The sequence below is a fragment of the Diadema setosum genome, chromosome 8, assembly GCF_964275005.1.
Source record: "Diadema setosum chromosome 8, eeDiaSeto1, whole genome shotgun sequence".
In the NCBI taxonomy this organism is placed as follows: Eukaryota; Metazoa; Echinodermata; class Echinoidea; order Diadematoida; family Diadematidae; genus Diadema; species Diadema setosum.
This window is the reverse complement of record NC_092692.1, coordinates 4,900,227-4,918,073: the sequence shown is the minus strand read 5'-3', so window position 1 is coordinate 4,918,073 and position 17,847 is coordinate 4,900,227. Positions and strand designations below refer to the sequence as shown.

Genomic DNA, 17,847 nt, shown 5'->3' with positions numbered 1-17,847 from the left:
TCTTCTGCCATGAATAATGAGCACGAATCTTAATCGTAACCTATGAGAGTTAAATTTCATTCACAACGTGATTTGATTTTTAGTCAACAAATGCTGTGGTTTGTATCACCTTGATTTTTCAGAGAACTCGCAGTATCACGTGACCCTCGATATACCATTCACAGACAATTCTTCCCTCCCCCCACAAAAAAAAAAAGACAGAAAAATAAGAACTGCGCCTCCACTGTACATGTCTGCATGGTTTCAATTTCAGACGCTTCATTGTTCATCTTCATATCAATTCATGAGAGAAGTAATCGACAGGAACAAGTAATTTCTTGTATGAAAGGGAAATTAATGAAAAATTGTAATGCTGTCATATCCACCTAAAAAAAATCATCATAATGATAATCTTGTCACCTTTTGTTATCCAGAGAACCTTCTCACCTTTAGGACTCCTTACCCAAAGGCCTGTCTACAATTTTATACCACTCCGTAACTATTTGTTAAATTTGGGTCTAAAAGTGAAACAAGTATTGTCATGTATGAAAGAGAAAATAATGTAAAAAAAAAAAAATTGAAACGCTGTCATATGCATATCCACCTAGCACATTCCTAGAAAGTGATTTATGATGATAATCTTGTTACTGTTTGCTATACAGGGAAGTTTGTCATTTCGTCTTCTTCTTTCTTTTTGTAATTTTGCTAAGGATGTCAGGATATGCGGAGAATCCATTTTCTCAAAAAAAAAAAGGAATTACTCAGACTTTTAGTGATAATGAAGTCAGATATATGACGATCATAATATTATTATGATGACATGTACGATGCTACCATGTGTAGTAATGGGCAAACTCTTCATTTTATGCTATTTAGTGTACAGGATCAGATCGAATCAGGAACAACCGTGTTGTTTTACATTCTCAACCCCCTCTGCACCTTCTCGAGCGAAAGAGATATGAGATATGATACATGGGAATGTTAGGGGTAGTAAAATAACAGTCGGAAGACTCTTTGGGAGGGGACTGCTGCATTATACACTGAAGAGGCTACCTATATCCTGACACAGCTTTGTTCTTTATGGTAGCATGGCCACAATCTATTTTCGCTCAATATCTCTGTATGGTGTGACTTGACACTCATCATTAGGTTCGCTATTCACAATCAGGGACAGTGATCCAAACTTAAGGTGCATTTATGCAAGAAGATTTTGACATAGTGTATTATATCAACACCTTGTCTACACTGTGTAGGATGTGTAGGATGTGATATGATAAAAGAACATTAAGGCTAGGTGTATTGTAGGTTTTATGTGATCTTCATGTCCTCAAGAAATATATTTTCTAATGTGCAGTTTGTGCTGTTTCAGAAGAGATTTTTTCCCCCTCGATAGCTAGAACTTCCGAGTCATAAAGGTTGATACTGGTTCAATAAAGCTATAAATACACTATTAAACATGTTTGGAAATCAGAGTTATATCACGTCCGGTAATAATTGTGTATATCCGTAGTGGAATCGTAAACCTCTACTATTACCCCTCAATCGCCATGATCGGTAATATTATGTAACATGACGCTTGGTAAGTGTAGAGTGGCTTAAAACGCAAGGCGTGGACCATTCACAACTAGTGGCTTGCACACACACACACAAAGACACACACACACATTCACACATACACAAACATACACTTTTTTATGATACATTGTATTATTCGAATTTTGTTCAATCATCGTTGTCACAATGCAACGAATACAAACAATATTTCATGTGAATTCATACGGACAAACAAAAGACTATAGTCAATTACAGAAATCTACAAATAATGGTACAATACAAAATTAGATATGCCTTAAAATACGAAACCACCTTCACACACACACACACACACACACACACATACACTCATTATCTGCTCTAAAGTTTGGTAGTTATATGATATTAGCCGACTTCTTCAAGAAAGAAAAATACCGGAAGTATGGAAATCAGTGTCCAAAGCCATGATTTTTTTTTTTCGACCGGAGAATACCAACATACAAGTAGAACAATGATAATGATAATGATGATGATAATAACAATGGTGATACCAATTATGTGGAATTCTTTACATAATCATTCTTGTTCCTATTCCGATTTTTATCAGAGGTATGGCTCATTCATTCATGTGTACGGTACAATGGACATATACCGGGTTGAAATACCGTTTGCTGACTACCGATATTGACCAGAGGTATAGTAGGTATAAAACTGCTGCTACAATGTTGTTAATTGGCCAGCAATTTGATTTGATGTATTAGTTACTTCATCATCATACATATAACTTATGTAGAATACAAACACAAATCATCATGACTAGTGTCACCGCAACGAATACCATTCTTGTGAGCACAATAACATTGCGGGATAAGCTGAAGCGATACATTAAGCAAACTGAAGCGCTATACAACTAAGGAAAGCTCGCTGATTGTAGCAAACAAACTACAAACTTAAGGGTTAAAAGTTCCTTACTTCCGGAAGAGAAGAGAACGAAAGAAGGGGAAAAGTGTACAGGTGTCCGGGATAGACCTTCTGCTTTTGTTGAATGATGAGGTAGCAAAGCGAAAGAATTCATCGCACCTGTATCTGGCATTCTGATGTAAAGTGTTTTCCATGGATTTTTATAACAAAAGCATATCCAGTTGACGACCTTTTGGAAAGGTTACACATTACAATATATAAAAACAGAACCCTGGACCCTATCATCTGTTATCACATCTATCTGAAGAGAAGGGGGTTTTCCCTTCATATCGAACTGTAATTGATGCCGTGCGCAACTGGTTAGCGTTCACATCTTCAACTGATGTGTATAGAACAAAGCATAAAACGAATCAAAAATACAAACGAAACAAATATATGAGTATATACAAACAAGCAAATAAGCAAACACAAAAACGTTGAACACCAGTGTCCACGTCCAACTAAAGTGCTTTTGACATAGAGTAAAACCAAATATTGTCGAATCTCAATAATTACTGTAGATAGGGTCCTTCGCGCCTTTGTTTCGATAGTTTTCACTCATTCTTTGTTTAATTCTTATTTCATGCTTATTTCACTCTCTCTCAATTTAATATCCTTGCATCTCTGTGTTTATGGAGTTGTCCGTACTCATTTCCCATTGTCTCCATCTGCAAGAGCGAATTTCCTTGCTTGCATCTGATACATTATCTGTCTAACGTGGTTGACCGACAGAGAACAAAATCATTTTGAAATAAATCAAAGGAAACAGACTCATTTGGACATGCAATATCATCAGAATATCGGAACCTTCAACAAACACACACACACACACACACACACACACACATAATGTATGTATACATATATGATTTTATCATTATTGGTATTGTTATTATTATCATTATTTATCATAATTCATTCATTCGGCTTTCAGTCACAAATATCAATATTACATCATACAAAAAACGTGACAAAAAAAACGTAGTGTTATGTAATATATGTGTTTATCTATATGTACATGTATATACATAGACATGTATATACATTATATATAGGCTTATGTATATGTATCATTTATTTAATTTAAACAAAATATATATACATATTTTCAAGCATCACAAAAACTCTTTCCATTTACATAATAGAGAAATCGTAACTAACATTATATTACGCTGAAAGGCTGTGTAGAATCAGCTAGTCTTGTGTCAGCCGTGACACTGAACACGGGTTGTTGCTCGGTTCTGTGCTCCCCAACGGAAGGGTCGGGAGAGAAGGCCTCATTGACAACGCCGCCTTCTGCTTCGTAGTTTGGCTGGGGAGAACGAGCAAACAAACAAACAAAGAATAATGTCAACCACCGGAGCACGACTTCAGTTACACAGTGCGTAAAAGTATGATATACGGCAATATATTAAAGTCAAAACATATCACACCCATTAGAATAAATAAAAATAGCCATCACATGCACACGCAGACACACACACACACATTATGACATGCTCATGACCGGTGAATGAGACAGGGTTTATAACTTGCGTGGTTGTTGTGAATTATTTTTGTGCGACAGTTATATGGATCCGCTCGTAATCGTTGACACGCGTAAGGCCATAAATCTAAAATTCACGATCAAGTTATTTGAAAGCACACAGAGAATTTTGCTAAAATGTTGTTTGTCTTTCAGCATGTATTAGCATTTGGCTTGTAAACACCTAAATAGGTGACAGACGCTGGCCTACTTACGAATTCGGCGGGAAAAACTGGGGCGGGGCAGAAAGTGAGTGAGCAGACGACTGTTGACAAAATTGCCACCAAAAGCTCAATGAAGGCGAGAAAAATCCCAGCCGTGGTCATGATCACCTGCACTCAAAAAAGACCACGAAAAGAAAGTAAAAAAATAAATAAATCGCAGTATAGCTTTGGAATGATAATAATGATAATGGATATAATTATAGCAGAAAGCATACCCCCAAACAGATAGACTCGCTGTTCTGTTCATGATGCTTTATACAGTGTTATAGATTTATTTGATTTTCATTCTATCTATTTCAAGCACATGTAACGAAACGTGGGCTTTTCGAATTCTTTCAAGATGACCCCCCCCCCCCACGACTCGACCCTATCATGGAATAATGATCATGGTGATGAAAATAGTGACGACAAATCGAATGATTATTAGAAGCCTTTCAGTACCTTAGGTATGAGTCAAAGGTGTAAATGAATAACATTTCCGGGCACTCGTTTTACATTTCGTTTCTTTTGGTTTTTGGGTTTGCTTGTTTGTTTGTTTTTTGTTTAAATGAAACACAATAATAATGAAGGGGCCCTTTGGTAGAACAATTTCAACACTGAAGGGGCTGTCAGGGATAAAGAAGACCATATCATTATCATATTATATCATAGCCATTATCATATTGGTAAATCAGGCGAGACTCACGTCTGGTCTGGACTGATCTGAACCTTGATCTCGGCCGTGGTCTGAACCGTGGTCTGGACCGTGGTCTGGACTGTCGTCTGGACTGTCGTCTGGACTGTGAACCGAACTACAGGAGTATCCGTAAAACTTTGCCATGACCAGACAGGATATCATGACGGCCGAGCTGACCAGAGCAATGATCGACAATCCATAGTAAGCGTACACCTGTCAAAGGTAAATTGATAACGAGAGGCTCAAATGATGGTACCCAGATTAATGGATAGTTGATTTATAGGGAAGCTAGCAAAGAGTTAGTCACTTTCAACACTTGCAGTTCCTAAATTATAATACTAAATGTCAATATTCGGAATCCAGTTTGCTTACATACCTGTTGCTATGTCGAGCAATGCTAAGGTAAGAATTTCGCTGTTCAGAACGAACAAAGTAGCACGTGTATGCACAAAATCGAGTTCACTTATCTGCACATACATACACACACACACGCGCGCGCGCGCACACACACACACACACACACACACACACACATATATATATATATATATATATATATATATATATATATATATATCATCCATTATACCCACCATAATATGTTGATATTTCATGAAAGCGTCAATCAAACCACACGAAAATGAGACCAAAAAAATTTGGACAAAACATTCTTTCATGAGATATTAATTTACTGTTCAGAGTTTTGATTTTGATTTTCTCTTGATTTGTTCCTATGAATATATCTTGAAGAACTGCCTCAATCTAAGAGCAGTAACAATAACAAACCAATGTCCGCACTTTCTGTATTTTCAACATCGGTTGGAACTATACAGTGCACAACAATTACCGAATAAAACCTTCGTATCATAAAATGCGGAACTGTCTAAGAGACTTGTCTCACCATTAATCTGTTCTTCTTGTAGGCTGCAGCAGCAAATATCCCGGGCAAGAGGAAAATCTAAAATATGATAGAAATGCAAGCGCGACATCTTCATAAACAATATCCATAGTTGTTTTTTTTATTATTATTATTCGATGAAACATACGTACGGTTCTATAGTTAATTTGGTATTCAATAATTAACGACGGTTTAAATGTTAATGCTCAATGTTTTTATATTTGAACAAGGCAAATAAGTCAACACATAACAAGAAAGCATGCATGTAATAATGTGTGATGCTTTTTTCGAGTAAATGACAGAAAAAAAACAACCCCAAACATAGTTTGCCGAATTACTAATTCTCTGTAATAGATTAGACGACATGCATAGTTGATCAAAAGAGATATTTTAATGTGACCCCGTACCGGTTGCAGATCAAAAGTTAGGGGTAAAGGTGACAGAGGAATAATGTCAGTGGTAAAAATGTCAAAGGTGAAACATTAAAGAAGACTGAAGACAATATCCCCGATATTTTATCTTTGGCACATAAATTTCCCATTTGCATTTGTACATCTTTTATTTAATTTCTTTTAGACCTATAGTTTTACGGAAATGTTGTATGAGAGAGCAGCATCATCGTCGAATCGTCTGTCCTTACCATTCCCGTGTACAGGCCGATCCCATTGGGAACCCCGCCTTCGAAGGCGATATCGATCACACCGAGAGCTATCGAAAGCACTGCGCAGACGACATGACAACACCCCAGAATTCCTCCAACCATCGAGGGATAGCAGTGGGCCTTTCTGTTGATAGCAACGGTTTGAGATTTTACTTTGATAGCCCGAAAGAAATTATGTCATGGTAAAAACTATATTTGTGCCTTCTGCAGAGATTATGCACGCTCGTCGCGTGAATTCTCTATACTTTCTATCCATACCGCTTTCTTTCTTGTCCGATTTCTCCTTATCTTATCAGCTCTTTTGCCCCCGATGATGTCACTATACGGTACGTCACTATGATAAATATCTATTGCTATATTCAGGCAAGTACAGATGACTTAACTTCATTCTATCGTCTGAAAATGTGATTTTCACCATAACGTGTGTATGTGGGTGTTTTTTTTTTTCTCAGTAAACTACTGTCCTTATGGATTTTCATAATTTCTTTATAATGTATTGTTATTATACGCATGTGACATCTTGTCATCCAGCGATGACCACACTGAAACTTCAAAAAATCAATAACTTTTGAGTGGATTGTCGGATTTTTCTCAAACGTTCTCTGATGTGTACTTGTATGGACAAGTTCACCTTCATATGTCATGTGGATTGAGTGAATGTAGCAATATTAGTAAAACACATCAATGAAAGTTTGAGGAAAATTATGCCTGTATGTACTGCAAAATGATGATGATATTGTCTTCAGCTTTTTTTTTTATATGTTTTACTTTGAATCCAGAACGGATTGTACTGTATATGTATGATTTGAGAATAAAATAAACAAAGATCCAGGAAACAAGATAAGTTTATGTGTCTGCACGATTAAACAAGTTCAATTTCTCCATCTCCAACATAATCAAAACAGCACATAATATATAAATTACGAATAAATGGAAAGAAAAATAAACATAAAGTAATATAAAAAAGCATGTGTGCTATGACACTCTTACCCATCGTCTTCTCTGTAGGTGCCATGAGAGCTGACATTTGACGGGCTCCTCGGCGGGGGACTCCTTGGTGGCGGGCTCCTCGGTAGCGGGATCCTCGCGGGTGGTGAGGTAGTGTATCCAGACATGGTAAAGTTGCCCTAGAGCGAATTAGGATACGTTCCTTGTTATCATCTTTGCTTTATGACATTAATAAGTAATTTCAAACCATGATAACAATCATATTAATTCATATAGCGGACTGGTACTCCAGGGCCCTGTTTTATGAAGAGTTATAATTGATTATATAGTTGATTTCTATTGTGAGTCTATGGCAGCCTGTGTGGAAAGGAAATTTATAATCAATTATATCGTTTGATAAAACGGGGCCCAGGACATTAATTCTATCGAACGAAGTGCGCATATTCTTCATTCTCTGCAAGTCGTATTAATATACAGGAATCAAGTTCAAGTTGATTTATTTCATTTCCAACAAAATAATTAGGAATACAAAGAAATGTTCACATATACAGATAATGTCACGAAATCGGTACAACAATGTGATGAACATAATAAGATGTAATGAAGACGCAGGTAAATCTCGTATACGTTTAACGCGTTCACCGTTTTTGTTTTTGTTTTTTTTCTTTTAGGCGAATGACGTCATTCGCCTAAAAGCAGTGTTAACCCTGAAGACCCTACTGTGGGTAAATAAGACCAAATAATAGTTATTATGACATTGATAACTGCACCTTGAAAACCCAAATATGATGAGAAACGAAATGTGGTTTGAAATAAAGGCAGATATTGTAGGACATGTCAATACAAAAGTCAAAAGAGTTGACTAAAGAATTGAAGATTGAGCTCTCAGAAAATTTATATTGAAAAACATTTTCAGTAGCTTAGTGAGAACTGGAAACTGTCGTAGAAAATACAAGAAGAATTCCACACAGTCATCTTTAATAAGACGTACACAGTTCCTTGACTTGTTACTGACATAATGTTAAGGGTAATATCATTATCATACCTTTTGAAGCAGCTAGGTCAAGTACTCTTCTACTGGAAATCTCAAACATGTTGCATTCTCTTGATATTTTCTTTCTATTGTTGTCCTACTGTGACATCACAAATTGTTGGGCTTATAGTGTTCTTATCCAGAAATGACGACACATGTATTGAACCAAACTTTAAAAAAAAAAAAAAAAAAGATATGAATTCAGACCAGATCTTCCGACTTTGTTCCAGCACGCCCCATGGGAACCATAAAAACCAGAGACATCCATGTCTCTATAGAGTAACCTGAATTAAATCCCTCGTTGGCTGGTGGTCAGAAAGATGACCGAAAAGTAACACCCCACACCCAAAGCGCAGATTGTAGATCACGTATATGGTACATGGTTGTAATATATAATATCTGCAGAGACATATATAGGGAGTGGTATCTTTAGGGAGCCCAATTAATTATATTAATCTCGTTAACATCTTTTTCTTCAAACGCATTCAAAACAGATTTGACAGAAGTCAAAATGCATCAAGGTTGGTAGATTTATGTGCAATACGACGGAAGCGCACCTCACTCAGAGTGGGTGAAAGTCATCTATATACCTCCGCTTTCTGAAACCAAGGAGCTCCTTGCTGAAACAATTAATTAGTTAAGCATCTATATATACATATATATATATATATATATATATATATATATATATATATATATATATACATATATATATATATATATATATATATATATATATATACATACATACATATATATACCTGCGTATCACACATCATTTAATGTACCCCATGATCCTCGTACCAAGAGCGAGACCGGTATCGTATAAACACGCACAAAATTACATTATGCATTGCATACAGTGAACGCTGTATACAAGAATCGGGGCAGACCTGGTTTTCAGAGTCTTGCGAGCACAGCACTTGCGGAGATCTGCTTCTCTTATGATTATGTTGTCATCAACCCAAGATCAGCCTTCCCCACGATATTAAGACGTAAATGAATTTGCAAACCTGAGTTTAATGATTCACCAGAAATCGACGAGAGTTCCGGAGCTTTGGTAGTCTGTGATACCAGGGAGGTGGAAAGATTCTGCTACTGCTGCATGACAAGGGTTTCTGCGAGCTAATGCTGCTCTTAGACAAGTTTGTTAGAACAGACCAATCCTCTATTTTGCAAATGGGACTACCGAAGCGTGTTAAAGGTGGCAGTGGTTGGGGTAGGTGGGTTGAGGAGGTCAGTATAGGGTGAGGTACAACAATAGACTGGGAAAACCCCGACGCCAAACTCTGAGTAAAGAATGGCTATACGCAGCCTGAGATTCAGGCCGTGGACAAAATAGCGCGCGCCTTAGTTGACCTGGGCCCCGTTTCATAAACCTTGTTATCAATGAGAAGTTATGATAGTTGTTAAGCTACTGGAATCCTTGCATCTGATTGTCTGAAAGCAAATTTGTCAAAGAAAAGTGGCAGCTGTCACTGATAACGGGACCCTGGTATACTTTCCGGGTCGAACGGCTCAAAGCAGCTCCGCAGTGACGACACTCGAATCGAGATTACATGATGTTTAGATAAACGCTGTCAAACCACGTTCGTAAACGCCATTCAAAATTGAGCTGAAAGGGGTGGTACAGTTTCGTTGAGATGGGGTTTGAAGTTTTCAACGTTTTTTTTTTGATGATGATTTTTTTTTCCGATGGAGGAATGACAAACTTCTTATGAAATGTAAAAGAGCATAAATCATCTAAGAGGAATTCAAAGTGTATTTGACGAAAATTGGTTTTTAAATGACTGAGATATCCAAGACGAAGCAGTCATAATGAAAGGTGGGACCCACCTTTATCAAAGCCGCTTTGTTTTACCATTTTTTTTTTAATGTTTTAGTCATTTCAAAACTGATTTTCATCAAAGAAACTTTGAATTCCTCTCAGAATTGTATGCTTTTTAACATTTCATTCAGTGGTTTCTAGGTATATCGCAAAAGTTCAAAGCTTAATTGTCATCTCAACCAATAGTATACCATCTCTTTAAATCGTGTTATTAGAGCCAGGCAAGATTTACCTCAAACTGGTTTCTGTTCATACAGAAGTGGATAGGTGAAAGCTGGAACGAATTTCAGCGTTGTTACTCTGACTTTCTCCACTTCTTTGGTTCACCTGGTCGTTCACCTCACATAAAACTATTACATTATGGGCCCATAAATGTGTGCGTCTCCAAACCCTTTAGGCTTATACAAGGGATGTGCACACCTTTAAGTTTGTATTTGAAGAAGCAATCTGGTGACCACAATACGCATGTAATACTTAACACTATTCTGAGTACACTGCTTCAAAACGAATAAGGTGAGACTAATATTTACTGCTCTTCCTTGGTGCGTGGTTCTATTGAAACACAATTCTAGTTCACGTGACGTAATAAAAGGCAGAGTACTGAATTAAGAATCCATCGTCTATTGTGCAACTCTGTGAACAAACATACATTCAACCAGACCCACCTGCATGCCTGATTCAACTGCCATACCGAAGAAGTGGCACAGAAAGAGGTGGAATTCCCCTACTGCCGAATAACATCCTGGTGTCGACACATAAAATAATAAAAACAACATCAACAACAAATTGTGCACTCCATGGGTCATTAACTGCTATGAATAGAACTCCCTTTGGAATAGACATCACAAGTGCGTCTTCATTGAATTCGTTTCGAATAGATTTACACTTTTTCGCCGAATATAACAAATGCTTCTGACTATATCTGTCTCTTTTCATGTAGACATGAACATATTGTTATTTTTGTTACCTGTGTTATATTCAAATGGATGTTCAATTTCAATCATAAGTTAGAAAAATGAATCGAATGCAGGGAACTGCTTCATTGTAAACTTTAAAATTGATATTGAGTGCATTATTTGCCTACTAGTATCGATCTCATGGGCCCTTTTTGTCTGGTGTCTAGCTCGTGGACCGTATAACCAGTGTACATTAGCTGATGTCCAGTTCGTGGGCCTTGTCCACTCTAGTGTCCATCTCTTGAGCTTAGGAATTTGATTGTCGTCATGTACAAGTCTTCAGTTATATATTTTTGTTTTCGAAGGAAATAATGTGGATTAAGATTCACGGTTATCCATAAATTTACAGTGGCCCTCAACGTATACAAGTAGTCTTGCTACCGCTTGTGCACAAATCGGGGGGGGGGGGGGGGGGCGGGGAGGTGTATTAATGCTGCAGAAATTCCGGAAAAACGGAAGACTTATTCTTCTGAAATATATTGCCATTATATGAAAAAGTCACATGTATAGAGATTTAGAAGCTGGTGATAAGACTGCAGCTGACACAAATAATTGTATTGATTTTTTAAGGCTCATAAAAATATGGCAGATTTGTCTTTATTCCACCAACAAACCAACGATTAGTAAAATATTCTGTAGAATAGCTGTAGGCCTTTTTATCCACAAACGTGATTTACTGGACTTGGTTGATAGATGCCTACACTGTGCAAACCGTCTCATCGTAAACAAACAAACAGACAAAGAGACAAACATACAGTTGTACGCTATAGTTGGTTATGCCAAGCCCATCCACTCATACACAGATATAGGCCTGTATTCTCGGTATGTGAAAACTCCGTTTTCAAAGCAGCAAAGACTCTTCCTAGAGCAGTAGCGCCCTCTATTCCTAACGAGAAGTTAGGATTATTGTCTGATTGTGGAGCCGAATAGTAGCCGTTATAGAAAAGTATTAAAACCACATGTAATAGTAACCAACTTTTGTAGCCGAGGTACGAAGAACAACTTTAATAAGATGGGTTAATTTCGCCGCCCCTCTAAAGTTGTGATGATTGTCATTGTAGTCTTATACTTACACTGTTTTAACAAAATGTGAAAGGAATATTCATTGTACCGTAGTATGGTTTGGGAAACTTCCAGTGGAAACTTTTCCTTTTGATTTAGAAAATGACTTGACTGTTTGGTACATGATTATGATAATCACTTCATCACTGTTTTATCGGGTATGATTATGAATTGCTTTGCCATAACCAGAAATAAACACTTTACGATTAAATAATCCAGACGAACTATTTTAATCAATTACACTTGCGCTAATGATAATAAACGATTTTACACCAGCAATAAATAGTACTAGTAGTTTTATAATATATATCATTCAGGTCTTGAAAGCATTTTGTCTTGGTTGCGTACACTCATCACCTTGATATAAACAATAATCAATAATTATCTTTCTGTCAAGAACACGGAACGCTAAGCTGTTGTCCTTGGCTGTGTTTAAACGTAAAGCTCCTATAACAATGAATATGAATTCAGGCAAATAAATTAAGTTTCCACGTCATTTTAACAAACGATCGGAGTCAGACAGAGGGCCTTGTGTAACCTTGACAAACATTGAAAAGCAAAAAAGAAATGATTATAATTACGTAATTGTTAACAAATAAAACAGCCTGGAATCGAACCTTGGAACTTTACCTTTGCTTATCAGTAAGTTTAATCGTCTAAAGTAACCTGGTATGGGGTGGTCCGCTGCACGTCTGGTAAGGTAAACAGTGAAGACCCAAATCATACATAACGCTGTTGGCTGTTTATTAAACAAGTATCTCATCATTACTGTGACAATGCTGTGGAATACGGTAGAAATCGAGGTCGTGAAGTGAAGTGTTGTTTCCACTCTGCACAATAGTGACCGTGCTTCATGGAGCATGACAGTTGCCTTTTGCCAAACTTTTATGATATTATTTTTGTCATGACGGTTGTGCAAACTTCCTCATGGCGCATTACCGGCATTAACGGCCACGAGGAAGCCACTGAAAGCAATTTGTGAATAATACGAAATAATCCTGTTTCAAGAGACCAGACAGATGATACGAATCGTACAGGAATACTTTTTGTAGATACTTCGAAGAAGGGACAAGTTATAGGTTCTGAAGTTAATCATGACGGCGTCTACAGGGGAAAGTACCGTGTCTTCCAACCACGAAGAGAGCCACTCGACCACCGAGTCAACTCACACTGCGGCAACCGTCCTCGCTACAAACGCCGCACCAGCGAGCTCAGAAGAAGAGTCGCCACCAGCGCCGTCAGCATGGCGGTGTTGCTGCTCAGATTTCCGCTCGAGACACGGCGGCAGGGCATGCATGTCGAACGATCACTTCTGCTGGGTGGTTCCCGCCAAATATTGGCTAAAAATTCGCCTCCTTGCTGTCTGCGCCATGTTAGCCGGACTCTTCCTCTTGATCATGTTTCCTTTGCCCGACACGCTGTTCTTTAAACTTGGGGTTGTCCTCATAGCAGTGGGAGGATTGTTCGTCACATTAGACATTATAAGGGGCATTATCGCCAATCAGTGCTTTGGGTCAAACGTGCCCACGACCAACAACCAAAGAGGACAGACCATCGAAGTTACAGGAAATGCAGGGTGAGATAATTATCGTTGTCATTTGATGATGATTATGGTGGTGGTGGTGGTGGTGATGATGATGATAATGATGATAATAATGACAACAGATATATCATATCTCATTATATATGTATGCGATTCACTTTTCGTTTTGTATTTCTTTTTCATTGGCTGAAAGTAATCGAACTAATATGTGATTGTCTTAGGCATGTTTTATATTGTGTTATACTTTTTTTTCCATTTTTTGCTTGATGGGAAAAATAAACTGAACATGATATACCAAGTGGTAACGATAACAATAGCAATGGGAATGATAATGATGAAAATGGTATCGGTAAACATGATGATAACAATATAAATAGTAAACATGTGTTACAACTTGTATACGGTTGGAATTTGCTTACACCGTTAATTCAATTTTTTCCTATAGCATCATAAAAGGTACGTGTGTTGTGGGCAGATAAATCATAGAAACAGAACTAGGCACGCTCTGACATTAGGGCCCGAATTCACGAAGGTGGTACAAGTTTAAACCATGGACATTTGAAACCGTGGTATTTGTAAACCTGGAACAAACTTAGACCATAGTTCAAACTATGGAAAAAGATTGTACCACCTTCGTGAATTCGGGCCTAATTGTCACTCAAGACCGGTAACGTAATAGGGACCTGATATTTCCAGAACGGAGATACACAAAGAGTTTGTGCATATTTTGCAAGTCATCGGAATGGCAGTGAACCATGCAGCTGCTAAGGGTGGGATTTCACGGAGCACGCGAACGATTTGCGAAGGACGCGAATGACAAAATCCAACATTCGGAAAAGTTTTTCTCCGAATGTTTTCCGACAATGAAGCCGAAAACTATTCTTGCGCAATGTGAGCGAAGTTTCCACGACGTATGTGCGAATGTCGTGTGTATCATTGCTAAAGTACAGCATGTTACGTACACGAAGAACAAGCGACGGAAATGCGAACAACGAAAAATTTTCAATAATCATGGGAGAAAATGTACCCAAGGAGAGGAGGAAGCTGTCTCGAGTTGAATTTTGTTCTTTCCTCTATTTCTCCTTTCTTTTTCTCTCATTTCTCTATCGTGTGCTTGCCTACAATTTTTTTCCTAAGACATATCTCCACTGGTAAAGCCTTTGATCTTTTTTTTGCAGTTCCTCCAACACATAATCTCTATAGTTCAAATGAAATTTTACATACTTTAGATTAATTTTAAGTGTATTCTACGATTTTTTTTTTGTATATCAAACATTTATTTCTCCTTGCTAGTCTTTAATTTCTTTGGTTACTATAGTTGTTAATAATTGTTTGATGTTTAGATGTATGTTACGACTTTTATTTGTAGAAAACGTATAGGTCATACATCCCCCAAACGTGCGCTAAACGTTCGCAAGAATATCTCAAAAGGTACGCGAACAGTTTGCGATTACGTCGTAAAATGATCGGAAAAACTTCGCAGATTTCGCGTAACATACGCGAGACATTCTCCAAAGTTTCGGAGTCTGTTTGGGGTTTCACGAACATTTTGCGAACATCGCGCGTGTCTTGCGAAGGTCTTGCGCATAATATGACGAGGCTTTAAAGACACTTTCGAGAACAATTCACGAGCAAATCACGACCAAGTGTGCGGAAAAGGTTCGCAAAAAATGTCAAACTTTTTTGAAATTCTCGCCGAAGTAAAAACGACATTCGCGAACAATTGACGACGCTTCCAAACCCTCACGTTCGTTTGGCGATCTTTTGCAGACTAAAATACGAATGCTGGATTTTGCTATTCGCGTCCTTCGCAAATCGTTCGCGTGCTCCGTGAAATCCCACCCTTAAAGAAGGAGAGTTCCACAATTACAACCATCTGCACTGTTTTTCAGTTACCATGGCAACGAGTAAGTTGTTGCTGGGATGTTGCCACAGTATAGTTGCAGTTATAGCACCTTCATAATGATGGCGAACTTCTCAATGAAATGGGCCAAGGAACCAAGAATGGGAAGTTCGGGGAAGCAGCTTCACGATCCTGCAAAGTCATATTCGTGAAATACATTGCAGGCCGATTAAGAATTGAGCCAAAGAAAATTCTATGGGACCTTAAACGCTGGAAACTGTTCTTGTATCGACGAAGTTGCTGTGTTTATTGGCCATGATGAAAGTAACTAACATCAGTTTGTCAAGTCTAGACAGAATAATTAATCTTCCATCTTCTTGCTTCAAACTAAGAATACAAAATATCGACATTGCGTCGTCTACAGCCAAAATTTCCTGTTCAAACATGCTCTATTTAATTTCCAAATATTCACTGGTCCCCCTTACCCCGAAAGTTGCACGCATCAACACAATATTATTTGATTCTTGAAAAACTGAAGTCTGATATCGTGATTTTCGAACAAAATATTTCTAAAAATTGATTGCCATACTCTGTCATACAATTGTTACTTTAATGAAAAGTGGCAGCATACATGTATATTCCCTGTACCTTGATTTTCTTTTTTATGACCAAAAAAAAGGAGATATTTCGATTGAAGACTATTGGTGTCAAAGAAGGTGAAATCTAACTGACCTTTTTGGTAATGAAGAAGGTGACAAACTTTAGTGACGTTCAGACAGCAGACCATATCCCCACAACCCCTCCTATAGCTTTGGGCATAAGCAACCAACCTTTTACTATATCACTCCCTGCAAATAACAATTACTAGTATAGCGGTCATTCCTTTTTCTCTCCTATTATAATATTAATTGATAACAATGTCTTTAGAGAGGCATTAAGACAAAAATCTTGCACACTGGTGCTACCATTTTCAAGCATGAGCATAAAACGCTCTCTTTTTGGAAATATTCGGAAAAAACCCCGTCTGAATCTGATTTTCCCTTTTAAGGTTCGTTTTTATAAGCGCCAAAAAGAAGGATCCAAAGTCTCAGAACGATGCGAATCGGATGTAGGCCTAAACGTACCTTGCACACAATTGTCATTTAACTGGTGACCGACCGCCCCTCCCCCTCCCCTCCCCTCCCCTCCCCCCCCCCCCCCTTATCATCAATAGTAAATATTACACACAAATAGTCGGAAAAACTCACGCGCAAAGGACGTAACCCTCAAGGTGTGCGTTTTATGTAAGTAATATAGGACACGGTTAGTGATTTAACACAAGGTATAGGAGTGTTTTAACACAAGGGGATTTAACACAAGTGATTTAACACAAGGTATATGAGTGTTTCTTTGTATTTCTTATTTGTTTGTTGAAAGTGAAATAAAATCAACTTGAACTTGAACTTGAACAAGGTATACGACTCTTATCGCAAAGCAACTTGTGACGTTTTACTATTACGCGCAATACTGATGTATAGAAAGATTAATGGCAGTTTTGATCTTTTCTTTTTTTTTTTGACGAGTCACTGCCTTTTCTTCACTTATATTTGTTCCTCTTAGGGTATAGGCACATCATGCCTTTTAGTATTTTTTTGTTTCTTTTATCTGCCTATTTTCCATCTATTCTGGTCGATTTTTTTTTTAACTGACTCATCTTCTTTTTTCGTTTTTCCTTCGATTTTAACGTTGAAGGGATGATACAGTATTGGCGGGGATGAGAATTGGGCTTTTAACTCTTTGCGAGATACCAAGAAAACACTTATGATATAGTGTACAGAACATACCATTTTAAGAGGAATTCAAAGTTTATTTGATGAAAATTGGGTTTGGAATGACTGAAACATCCAAAAACAAAGTAAAACAAAGCGATCGTAATAAATTGTGGGTCCCACACTTTATTAGAATCGCTCTTTTTTTTTTTTTTGGATATCTCAGCCATGTTAAAACCAATTTTCATCAAATAAACGTTGAATTCCTCATAGAATTAAATGCTCTTTCATATTTCATAAGAGGTTTCTCATTATCTCACCAAAATGTTAGAAACCTGAAATTAGGTCTCAACCAAAACTATACCATCCCTTTAATGTTCGAAATCTTCATTTCACTTTAGCTATATTCTAATGTATGATCTTAGAGAAG

General features: G+C 37.5%; 1 protein-coding gene across 1 annotated transcript; it reads right to left on the bottom strand.

Annotated features, from left to right (window-relative positions):
• Positions 1-3,606: 3,606 nt before the first annotated feature.
• LOC140231717 (uncharacterized) lies at positions 3,607-7,571 on the bottom strand. Its single transcript, XM_072311870.1, has 6 exons — positions 7,447-7,571; positions 6,436-6,580; positions 5,799-5,855; positions 4,907-5,110; positions 4,213-4,329; positions 3,607-3,784 (listed from the first exon to the last, which is right to left on the bottom strand). Exons 1-6 carry the CDS (start codon positions 7,569-7,571, stop codon positions 3,635-3,637), a joined length of 798 nt encoding a protein of 265 aa, XP_072167971.1. The 3' UTR covers positions 3,607-3,634.
• Positions 7,572-17,847: the final 10,276 nt, after the last annotated feature.